At 44.7% G+C, this 13,055-nt stretch overlaps 1 protein-coding gene across 1 annotated transcript in view; it reads left to right on the forward strand.

Moving 5' to 3' along the window:
• Rop (Syntaxin-binding protein Rop) overlaps positions 1-13,055 on the forward strand; it is a 59,184-nt gene that overhangs the window by 31,489 nt on the left and 14,640 nt on the right. The window contains exons 2-6 of the mRNA XM_076184350.1: positions 7,961-8,098; positions 8,641-8,796; positions 9,148-9,251; positions 11,137-11,276; positions 11,399-11,579. Coding sequence (XP_076040465.1) covers positions 7,961-8,098; positions 8,641-8,796; positions 9,148-9,251; positions 11,137-11,276; positions 11,399-11,579 — 719 coding nt within the window. The remainder of the gene's footprint in view (positions 1-7,960; positions 8,099-8,640; positions 8,797-9,147; positions 9,252-11,136; positions 11,277-11,398; positions 11,580-13,055) is intronic.

Genomic DNA, 13,055 nt, shown 5'->3' on the forward strand with positions numbered 1-13,055 from the left:
CCCCCTTTTCTCCACTCCCTCCCTCTCCTTCTCCCCTTCTCCGCTGTGGCCCTCTCTCCGGAGTCGTCAGCTTTAGCTCGGAACCACACACACACACACACACACACACACACACACGTACACGTCTGTGTGTGTGCGTAGTGTTTACGTAGATTATGTATATAAATGAGGTTTACGGGAAAAAAAAAACTTGCATCTCTTTTTATTTATATTTTGAATCACGTGAGAACGAGAGGAGAGCCTTAATGTGGCAAACCATTTCGCCCTCCCCTTCCCCAACCTTTTCGCAAGAGTAGTTAAGGTTGCTTTTACAATACCACATGTCATAGAAAGGAAGGAAGGTCGTAAAAAGGCGTTGTTGCCTTCGTCCTTTTGGCTTATCAGCGTTTCCGTCCCGAAGGACAACCTCGCGTCCGAAGCTGGACACGTCATCAACCTAGTCAATATCAAGAGTCGTAAGCTCCTCCCCTCCCCCCTCCCCCCCCCCGGCAACTCGGTTACTCGGTCGTTGACGAGCTTATCCGTCATCTGAACCGAGTCAGCTCTTCGGATCTCAAACCTGGTCGGCCGGAACCTAACCGGTAATCTCCTTCCTCTTTAGAGGACAACACCCCCTTCCTCCTCCTCAACACCCTCCCCTCCTCAACACCCTCCCCTCCTCCTCCTCCTCCTCCTCCTCCTCCTCCTCAACACCCTCCCCTCCTCCTCTTCCTCCTCCTCCGCCTCCTCCTCAACACCCTCCCCTCCTCCTCTTCCTCCTCCTCGTCCTCCTCCTCCTCCTTTTGGGTCTTCCAAACGGGTGCGTCATTCTCCCGGACACGTGGATCCGGACCATCCGGAGACGCTCTCCTCTCCTTCCGGAATAATCTGCCCATCTCCCGACCTCCTCCTCCTCCTCCTCCTCCTCACGCTCTCTTCATCTACCATCCTCCTCCCCATCCCACACTTCCCTTCCTCATTCTCCACTTTTCGCCCAATCCATTTCCCAACACTCAAGTCATAACAATCCCTCCCCCATCTTCCTTAGGGCAGACGCACCCCAATCCCCACTCCCCCCTCCCCCCCACATCACTCCACAGATCCTTGGGTTCAAAACACCCCCCACCTCCACCACCACCACCTCTGCTCAGTCCTTCCCACGTCCCCTCACCACCATTCTGAGACCCCTGAAGGTCCAATCTCACCCTCACCCCATTTCCATAGCCACTCCTCAAACCCCACACCCCACCTTCTTGACCTCATTTCCACCCCCCATAAGGTCCAACCTCCCCCCCCCCTCCATCCCTTCAGGAGCATGTCCTCTCAGAGTCCAGCCCCCTTCCCCCCTCCCCTCCCCCCCCTCCCCCCGCAGCCCCATTCCCGACGCCCCCTCGGTTCTTGAAATCCAGAAGACAAGTCTTGGCTGGCCGATCGTTGGCCCGCTGCCAAGGCGGCCGCACCCCCCCCTCCCCTCCCCCCGAATCACCCAGAAGGAATGGTGGCGTCTTGCTGGAGAGGAGCCCTCGCTCCCCTTCTTCGGTCTCTCCAGCAGAAGAAGAATAGTAGTAGCAGGAGTGAGAGCATTAGCAGAAGTAGGCGTAGTGGCAGTAGTAGTAGTAGTAGTAGTAGTATCAACTGTGTCTGTGGAAGACAGACCCTGCTGCTTCCACCACACAGTTCCAATAGGATGGAGGTCGTATTATAAAACTAAAAAAAAAAAAAAGTAGTAGTAGTAGTAGTAGTAGTAGTAGTAGTAGTAGAAGTAGTAGTAGTAGTGGAAGATGGGACGTCCACTTGGCTGACAGCACTACCAATCAGGGCAAAGGGATTTAACCTAAACAAAAGAAAATTAATGGATGTCATTGCCCTAAGGTATGGATGGCCATTGGAAAGGTGGCAAATAGATGTTCATGTGGTATACGGTTTGATCCAAACTATGCGATGATGTACAAGCAAGGTGAATTCATCTGCATGAGACATGACGAGATAAGGGATCTCACTGCCCAAATGTTTCGGGAGGTATGCAAGGATGTGACCAAACCATCACTACTGTCGCTAGGAGGGGAGAACTTCAGGCACCGCACGTCCAACACATCAGATGAAGCACGAGTGGACGTCAGCGCAAGAGGTTTCTGGACACAGAGACAACTGGCCTTCTTTGACCATGCGAATATTTGACCCTATGGCCCCCTGTTACAATAACCTAACCATTGAGGCGTCCCACTCCCTAAATGAGAACGAGAAAATCAGGATGTACGAGGATCGTTTACATAATGTGGACCAGGGCTCGTTCACTCCGATAACCTTCACGACTTCAGGTGGGATGGGTCCAAGGGCAAAGGCATTCTACGCTCGTCTGGCAGGGGTGATGGCAGAAAAGAAACAACAACCAAAAACCAGTATTGTAGCGTGGATAAGATGTAGACTATCATTTTCACTCTCGAAGATCAGCTCTCCTATGCCGGAGAAGTATCAGATCCCCGCCCACTAAAGCAGCAGATATACAAAACCTCGATTTCGAGCAGACTGTAGTAGAAAGTAAAATAAATGAACTTCTGTATCAAGCTTCATTAAAGTGAAATAGTACAGAATATAAAAGGGTAGTTAACCACAGTCATTGGTGAGAGAGGGGCCAATGAACTGTATTTGTGGAAGACAGATCCTGACTGCTTTTACCATATAGGTCCACGAGGTTGGAGGTCGTTATATTATGATAATAGAAAAATAATAGTACTAATAGAAGTAGGAATTGTAGTAGGAGTACTAGTTGTAGAAGTAGGAGTACTGGTAGTAGTAGTAGTATAAGGAAGAGGAACAGCAGTAGTCTTAGTAGTAGTAGTAGTAGTAGCAGGGGTATCAGATATAGGAGGAGGAGGAGACTGAGGAAAATTGGAAGGATGGGGACAGGAGGAGGAAGTTTAATCTCGAAGGGAGCAAGAGGAGGAGGAAGAGTAGAGAAGGGGGAGGGGGGGACGCGAAGAATGGACGTGGGAGGTTTGGGAAGGAGAACTTACAGGAGGGCGACAAAGAACGACCGAGCTCAGGGTTCGTGATCTAAATATATATATATATATATATATATATATATATATATATATATATATATATATATATATATATATATATATTATATATATATATATATATATATATATATATATATATATATATATATATATATATATATATATATATATATATATATATATATATATATCCAAGACCCCGATCGGAAGAAGAAGCCGGATGTCCGTCGAGGGCCCCGGTGCAAACGTGACTGTGGGCGGTTCATACTGTACGTCTGTTCGTCAACGGGGAGAGCGACGCAGGGGCGGGCGCGGCGTTGGACCAGATGGGCGTGAGAGGAGGGGGAGGAGGGAAGGGAGAGGTGGTCGTGGCCCTGCTTCGCTTTTGCGTCTCAAAGCGGAGGAGGAGGAGGAGGGGGAGGTGACCCCGTTGAGTAGAGGACTTCCCGGGTGTCGGTCGCCCTCAGACCGATTCCTCACTCCTGGAAAGGGTTAGCCTCGGGTGCCTATCCCCCCCTACTCGCACTCGGTTCCTCTCAGCTGAATAAAATCCCTCCCCCCCCCTGGCGGTATCAGAAGAGTGTATCGAGTTTGGTTCACCATCGGGGAGGCGAGGCGCAAGAGGAAGAAGAGCGAGAGGGGTTAGGTCTCCTGGAGACGGTAGACAACGCGTGTCTTCCGGGATGGGGACCTCTTTCTCTCGAAGCGGCAGACGCGCTGAGGGTGAAGGGGTTCCGAACGGCAGACACGTTGGGGAAGTTGGGGGTGGGGGTCCAAATGGCAGACGCTCTGAGAAGGGGGCGGGGTCTTGTCGCCAGGAAGCAAACGCTCCATGTCTGCAGTCGGTTGCATAACTGTGAGGTCTGCGGCGGAAGAGGAACTGGAGTCTTGGCTGCAAGAGACCACAAGGTGCTTGAAGGACATCGAGGATTTAGACCTCCTTGGAGGTGCATCGATCTGGAGAGTAGCCTAGACAAGGAGATGGGTCATGTGAAAAGAAAAAATATATATATAGACTGTACCCATCGAGTGTAGATCTACTCCTGTATATCACAGTTGAGTAAACACAATCAGGGGAAAACACAGAGCGAATGGAAGGGGGAGAGGAGAAAAGATAGAGAGGGTGGAAGAAGGATTTTATTTTTTCTGACACCAACATCACACATGCAGTCGTTGTTATCAGTTTACGGGACAATGGACCCCGCCGATATTGGACTTGGCACTTTTCAATGTTCTCCAACTTCTTCAGTCCCTGCCGCCCCCCCAGCAGGAGCAAAGTCGATGACGCCCCTGGGATCGTGGGTGGATTCTTCTGTAGGAGACGGGCTGCAGGAGGAGAAGGTGCCCCTTGGGGGCGTTTAGGTTTTACGAAGACGACTTAAGCTGGACTCTTCCTCGTTCATTGCCACACGAAGGTGGTTATAGCCAAGCTGCCTCAGGTACAGTTAACGCATAATTATAGCCAGCGCACCACTGGGAGAATACACAAACATGGCCACAAACATGAAGAGTGTGTGGCGGAAGACGGAACGATTTCTTCAGATAAATGAATAAATCTTTTAGCTGGCCGCCATGAGAAGAAGACTAGATTTGTATTTCCTTAGTGATAATTAATGCTTCTATTATGAGAAATGATATCGCTCTCGAGGAAATGGAGAAAGAAAAAAAATGGTGGTTAGTAAAAACGAAGGATGATATTCTTCCGAGTAAAGATTAATTTCAAATCTTTAGGGCTTCCGTAGGGAGCGTCACTGACCCACCAAAGATGTTCGACTCAAAGAGAATAAAATAAAGAATGACACAGACTTGAAGTCGAGAGTTGGTGCAGCGTGGTTGGATCTCACCTTTCCAAAAATAAATAAATATCTAAAGAAGAGCGAAGTTGTTCGCAGATGAGAAGAATGTTGTAAGATAGTTTCAGAACCTCGCTGTAGAAAGTGGGTTGACGCCCACAAATTAAAACACAGAAAAGGGATAAGAGGATTCCAAGTCCTGTAGTGTAGTATTGGAAATCGTTAGGAGTGAAGATGCTTGCGTGAGCATTCATACATATTAATTGGAAACGCCATTTTTTTCTCTGTAATACAGCAACCTCTCTCACCTCTCTCTCTCTCTCTCTCTATCTATCTATCTCTCTCTCACACACACACACACACACACACACATAACCTCGTGGCGCAGTGGTTAGAGTTCTCGCCTGCCACTACGGCGGTCCGGATTCGAATCCCGCCCAGGGCTGAAATAATTTCAGTATCGCTGCGCTGCGGGTCGTTATTCCAACTCTCGTGGGCGGGGAGTTGTGTGTGTGTGTGTGTGTGCGTGTAAGGTCACAGTATTACCCATAGATCGGTCATATACAAGCTCTGAGCTCTCATCCGGGAGGTTAATAACTGTCGATCACGAGTCCAACACGTGGTCCAAGAGCATGTTGGTGAATCACACTAAAGGAGTCTTGTTCCGTCGTGGCATTGTTTGTACTCGGGAGCCAAACGGCGAACAATTGGTGCTTAGATTCGGGGCAGCGGCGAGAACAGGGAACGCCGTCGAGTTTGTGTGCAGCAGCAGCAGCAGCAGCATTGCCCCATCCATCGTTCACGGTTGTGGATGATCCCTTGCGTTATTCGTGGCTTCTGTTTCACCGCATTTAGTCACAGACGCGAGTAAATAGTCCTTTATGTATGTGTGTGTGTGTGTGTATGTAATATATATATATATATATATATATATACATATACATATACATATATATATATATATATATATACATATACATATACATATAATGTACATATACATATGCATATACATATATATATATATACATATGCATATACGGAGCTGCCTAGTGTAGGCCTTATGGTCTCTTGCAGTCTCCTTCATTCTTATGTTCTTATGTGTGTGTGTGTTTGTTCGCGCGTGTGTGTGTGTGTGTTCGCGCGCGCGCGTGTGTGTTTTTAACAGATACTGACCAGTGTACAGATTTTCATCTGATCAACCACAATAAATTTTCTAATATAATTCCTTGTAAACACGATCGATACTAACAGGAGTATGTAGCTTGATGGAAGCATATTCGGAAACTGAAACGTTGTCGAGCTGAGGATGCGAATCTAGCCCGCACATCACAAATGGACAATGACTTTACCAATTAGCAATCAAGTTATTGTGATTGATAAGATGAATATAGATGTGTGTTTGTAGTTCACCTCGGTCTTGGATCACGTGTTGGACTCGTGATCGACAGTTATTTCCCTTCCGGAAGAGACCTCAGAGCCCATATATGACCGATCTATGGGTAATATTGTGACCGTACACACACACACCCAACTCCCCGCCAATGAGAGTTGGAGTAACACCTCGCAGCGCAGCGATACTGAAATTATTCACCCTTGGGCGGGATTCGAACCCGAAACCTCCGTAATGGCAGCCCGTAACTCTAACCACTGCGCCACGAGGTGTATGTGTGTGTGTGTGTGTGTGTGTGTGTGTGTGTAACCTTAATCTCCCGCTTATTGGCACCAAAATTCGGTTAGTGTAACACCATTTGGGAACTCAGGTACCGGGTACCGGGTACCGGATACCGGAGATGCGGCCTGAGAGCGCCTCACGCCCACAAGCGACACTGGCAACATGGAGTCCAATTGATCCGATCCAGTGTGGGCGTCGGGCGGCCCCCTCCGCCCGCACACCCGCCTGCTTGCGTTATCACCCTCCCTCCCTCCCTTTCTCTTTCCTCCTTCCCTCCTTCCCTCCTTCCTTCCTTCCTTCTCTCGTTTCCTCACTCCCTCTCTCACTTCCCTCTCTCATTTCCCTCTCTTTTCCCTTCCCCCCCTCCTTTTTCCCTTCCCCCTCCTTTTTCCTTCCCCCCTCCTTTTTCCTTCCCTTTTCCCTCCATTTCCTTCCTTCGTTCCTTCCTTCTTTCCTTCCTTTCCTTTTTCCCCTCCCTCCCTTCCCTTCCCCTTTCCTTCCCTCACTTCCCTTCCTTTCCTTTCGCATCTTTTTCTCCCCACCTTCCCCCTCCCTTTCCTTCCTTTCGCCTCAATATCTTCCATCTCTCCCTTCCTTTCCGTTCCTTTTCTTCCCTCCCTCTCTCCCTTTCCCTCCCCCTGCTCCTCCTCCCTCCTCGACCTTCCTAATTCAATCTCGACGCGCGCCATGTGTGTGTGGTTCTCCTCGCTCCTCTTGTCGATGTCTCGCTCTCCTCTCTCTTCAAGTTTGGCCCCAGCGTCTTCATCTCGGCGGTGTGCATGTTTAGTTAGTTAGTTAGTTAAGGTTTATTCAACAATATAAAATACAATTTAGACATACATATATACAATTTTTTTCTTTTTTACAAAATTAGTAGTTGAAAAGGGAGAGCGAGAAGCAAAGCTTATGGGGAGTTGCTCTCCCTTTAAGGATTTTTTTTTATTATTAATTTTTGTAACATGTTAGTATGATGCATACATACACATCTACACACATATATACACATACATACATACACATATATACACACACATGGTGGCTCACGCTGGGTGACATTGGCCCCATGATGAGCTCGGATTCAGGAAATAATGGATAACACAAGGATGTAGAAGAAAAAAATAAGGGGGTAGCTTAACACTGAACAAAGGGAGTTTGACGAGTTCTTGGTGACCAAACTTTGATCCAAGAACATGGTGGTTGACTTCATTCAAAATGAACCATTTCCGAGTGGATATTTCTATAGTCACCCCTATACTCCCTTCCTATTTCGTTTTTATTTATATAGTTATTTATTTATTTACTTTTTTTTTCTCCACTTCTCATTTCTTTCTCATTTTACTCTTAGTCTTCTTTCTCCCTATCCCTCTCTCCTTCATTTTCTCCTTCGAACACGAAATGGCAGTTTTGTACTTCCTGATCTCATTCTTGTTTATCGTAGGTCAATAATAGTACGATATTAACATTCTTTCTTTTTCTTCTATTTACAGAGATTATGAATGAAGTCATTCGGTCCAAGAAAAAAGGGACCAGTACAGATTGGAGGGTGCTTGTGGTGGATCAGCTTTCCATGCGCATGGTCTCAACATGCCTCAAAATGCATGAAATATCTGCTGAAGGAATTACGAGTAAGTACATAACTTGTAGGAGTGATTTGTTTGTAACGTGGAACCGGTGGGGAGGCAGGCAAGAAGAGGCTTCTGCATTCCCATGATTCTGCGATTAATTGTATTGTTTGTATCTGGAGAGAGATCTTATTAGGTAACCTAGAATAGTTGTGTCTGCTTAAGCTGTTGTTGTATAGGCAGACTGTTATCCTATTTGGATATCTGTTTAACAGGCAAACTATTGTTTTTTTATATATATTTGTTTAATCGTCTATTCATCTCACTTTTATACCAAACCCATTGCATGGGCAGACTGCCCATTTAGAGCCAAGTGATGTATGATGTATCATTAAAACAAAGAAAATAAGTCTGCTTATACAGACATACAAAGTCCGAGAACTCATGTTTGCCACCAAGGCATATGTTGGCATTAAATCATAGTTGTTGTTGTTGTTGTTGTTGTTGTTGTTTTTTATTTGAAACCATTTACTCATATGGCCAGTTGAATAATCTTTTCAAACTGTTGGAAAGTTGTGACCCAAATGTTTTTCATTTTTCTCAAGTTGTGGAAGACATCAACAAGCGAAGAGAACCCTTGCCAGCACTTGAAGCTATCTACATGATCCAGCCTTCCAAGACCTCTATTATCGGGTTGGAACAAGACTTCATGGTCTCCAGTCGAGCTATGTACAAGGCTGCACATGTGTACTTCACAGAAAGTGAGTGGAGTTATGTACTTAAAAAAATACCTTACAGAGTAAACTTGTTTGAATGTCCATTGTTATTATATACTAAGTGCATTTAAGTAGATTAGGGTACCATAATATAGGATTTTGGCTGTACAGTATATAAAGATGTCATTCATATATCACATTGAAAAAAAAAAATTCATTGCGTTTTCTATATTTATTGGACAGTTATGAGAAATTTATTCATAGAATTTTTATATAGGCTACAATAGGAGTACTTTTTTCTTTTCAGTCCACATTTGCTTTATCTACTTTGACATTATAAGAAATATTCTGTGTTTTTTACAAATTAACATCCTAATGATGTCTCATTACATACAGCATGTCCCAATGAGCAGTTCAATGAGCTGTGCAAGCAGCCCGTAGCCAAGTACATAAAAACCCTGAAGGAGGTCAACATTGCTTTCCTGCCGTATGAGAGTCAGGTAATTGTTACAGTGACAGCAGCCCGAGGTTGCGACACTTTCTTTTCTGATGTCTTTTGTGTTTACCATTTTTTAAACATTTGTAGGTCCATGTCACATCGGCCTGCCTAGTTTCCAAGCTCTTCTTTGTTCTTTCCATCCCATTTTGTCCTATTTCTGATCATCTTCCTTTGGACTCCTGTCCCAGGTTCCTTGTGACCTTCATTGGTATAGAAGTGCTGGTTAGCAGCAGTGAACAGTCTAATCATATCCCATATTTTTCTCTCTCTTTTTATGTCCTCCACTCCACCTACACTATATTTGTATGTCCCTTTTTTTTCACCTCTCACACACACTTCATTCATTCTTGTTTCTCTTCCTGGAAAACTCACAGGGCTATGGCATTTTGACAGCATTCTCCAACCCCTACCTTAAATATATTCAAATTTAATTGTTACTCTGCTGCCTGTGCTGTATAAACATGGGTCTGTTTGTCACTAGTGTAAATTATAGCATTGACAGATTGTCTTCTTTGTATGAAAAATTGGCAAAGAAGTTATGGAAGATGTGTATGATAGAGACCTTTGGTCCAATTGATAGACTAAGTGTTGTTCATTGGTATGACCCCTCAAGGTGGTGGGGAGGAAGATGTTCGAGTTTGTAGACAGGTGGCATTGAAATGATCCTCCTTGATGTGTGGCCTGCTGGACCATTATGTGTAAGCAGCCATCATTAGTATCTTTGATTTATCTAACCACAACTACCCTCCTCACACATCCCCTTATCACCAAGGTGTATCACCTCTATTTTCTCATAAGTTTGACTCCACAATCTGTTTCTCCATGTATTTACCTAATTGTAGTACACAGGAAAAAGAGCAATGCTCATTTGATCCTACCTATTATTCTCTAATTATTTATCCTACCAAGCCTCAAATTCATGTACAGTTCAAACTTAATATATATCCTTGATTTCCAGTTCTCATATTTAGATTTGAACTCGTGGCTTGTTTGAGCTTGGGCTATATCACTTCCTAAGCTATTCCAGATATTTATACATCTATATGGAAAACTGTATTTCTTCACATCTTTTAGACATGTGGTCTTTCTTAATTTGATCTAATGACCTCTTAAAACCCACCCATCTTTAATCAGGAGATCTCTTCTGTCACTGCAATCTATCTCCATTAACGACCTGAATGCTGTAATCATATCACCTCTTTCTCTTCAATCTTTCAAAGTTGGCAGACCCAGTGCTTTGAGTCTTTCTTCATATGGTTTATCTGCCAGGCTAGGGACCCGTTTGGTTGCTGCCCTTCATGTTCTGTCGACCTTGCTTATATCCTTGGACAGATTAGGGTTTCAACGAGTTTTTTCATCATCTCTTCGTTGATATAGTGAAATGCCACTTTGATCTTCTGTCAGGTGACAGGTTGGCTTTTATCAACAACCTGTCACCTGACAAATATATTAGCAAGACTGTGGGAGAGACATATGGACTACTGCAGAGGATCAAAGTGGCGTTTCACTATATCAATGGAGGTGCCAAGATAAGAGGGAGGGTGGAGGGGAGTGGAATATATAGGAAATGGAATGGGTGGGAGTGGTTTCTATGCCTTTTTCTTTTTGGCTACCCCCTGTGTAGGGGGAAAAAGCCTTTGGTATATGTACGTATGACAGGTTGTCTTTTATCAACACTCCCAAATCTTTTGCTTTTGTAATGGGTTCACTTCCCAAGGAATAGTTTAAGGATGGTCTTCTGCCTCCACTGCCCATTTCCAGTACTTTGTATTTTTTCATATTCATAAGAAGTTGCACCAAATAAGACAACAGCCAGAATGAAATGAATATGATCTGAATTGTGGTGAAGGTGTTTTATCAAACCAGGTCTTTCTTCTTCTTTCCAGATTTTCTCCCTTGACTTCCCAGAGGCATTCCAGATTTATTACAACCCAGCACGAGCCCAAAGTCGTGCATCTACTTTGGAACGGATGTCTGAACAGATTGCAACTCTGTGTGCTACCCTTGGGGAGTATCCAGCTGTGAGGTAATTTTTTTTCTTTTCTTTTTCTTTTCATTTCTTTCTTTTTGCATCTTTTATCACCTCAACTGTCAAGTAATTTTTCTATATTGTTATCTTGACCTTTGTTCCATCTTTGAATTATACAGGTATCGGAGTGAATGTGATCGAAATGTAGAATTGGCACAGCTCGTGCAACAGAAGCTGGACGCATACAAGGCAGACGAGCCCACAATGGGTGAAGGACCTGAAAAGGCTCGATCACAGCTCATCATCCTGGACAGAGGTGTTGACTGTGTAACTCCACTTCTTCACGAGTTAACTTTCCAGGTGGGCTGAATTTCAGTGAATGTTGGTCAGAAAAGGAAAACGTTGCTTGAATTGACAAGTTTTTTTATTTCTCATGAGCACGGCCATAGCCTTTGATGACATAAGGTCTTATTAAGTATAGTTTTTGGGATATAATTATCTGAGCTATGCAAGTTCTTTTAATGCCACTTCCTGAGTAAATTATTTGGGCAGCTTGTGTAAGATGAGTTTTAAGTTACAACAGGAAATTTAGATAAGATTAAGGATGTGAAACAAAACAATAATGTAAATATATACAGTCTACCCTTGGTAAGATGGACTCCATTAACCCTGATCGGACATCATCCAAGTTAAGAGGGCACTGCTTGATGTATGATGATTTGATGATGCATCACAATATATGCATTATAAAATATAAAGTTACTGCTGTAATACTCACTCTCTTTCACCCTCAATGTTGATACATATACCAAAGGCTTTTTCCCCCTTACACAGGAGGTAGCCAAAAAACAAAAGCATAAAAATCACTCCCACCCATTCTGTCCCCTACATATTCCACTCCCCTCTACCCTCTTCCCTCCCTCTTATCTTGGCACCTCCTGGATGGCAGATCATCCCTGCATCTTGTCCACTGCCCTGGATCAGAAGCAGTGTCGCAGGACGCAGCACATCTACAGCAAGGCTGCTTCATTAAATTGGCACCCCCCCCCCCCCTCTATCCCCTCATGCTGAAAAAGAGAAGAGAAATCCCATTGGGCTGTGTCAATTAATTTCTCACATGTACTCCCTCACCCCCCCCCATCCCCCACCCACTCCCCCTTATGCATCACAGCATCATCCATACACAACCATTCTCCATTCACCCCTATCTTCTGTCCTCTCCCGTCCTTCCTCAGTAGACTTTACCCTGTTTCCCAATACCCCTTTTACCCCAACCATCCATCTCATCCTAGGTCGACCCCACATGTTCACTCCTTTCACCTCTGCCTTTCACACCTCTTTTACTAGTCTTTCTTCACTCATTCTTTCCATGTGTCCAAACCATCCCAATACTCTTTCATCAACCCTATCTCCCAACTCCCTTTCCACCCCGTTCTCCTCCTCACCTCCTCATTTCTCACTCTATCCATCCTAGTAACACCTATCATACTCCTCAGGCACCTCATCTCACATTCAAACTCCTCTTCCTCTCTTATGTTCCATGTTTCTACCCCGTACAGTGCTGTCAGCACAATCACTCCTTCATACAATATCCTCTTAGCATCCATTCCCTAATGTCTATTTCTCATTACACTTTTTAATCCTCCAAGGCATTTACTCGTTTCTCTCAATCTACATTCTACCTCCACCCCCCACTCCTCCCTTTCCCACCACATTCGCACCCAAGTATCTAAAACTATCCATTTCCTCTCTCTCCCTTAATACTCACTTTCAGTCTGCTGCCACTTTCACCCCTTGTACATCTCATCACCTTACTTTTACCCACATTTATCTTCA

Source organism: Oratosquilla oratoria, chromosome 4, assembly GCF_046742065.1.
Source record: "Oratosquilla oratoria isolate Oo_2021 chromosome 4, ASM4674206v1, whole genome shotgun sequence".
NCBI lineage: Eukaryota > Metazoa > Arthropoda > Malacostraca > Stomatopoda > Squillidae > Oratosquilla > Oratosquilla oratoria.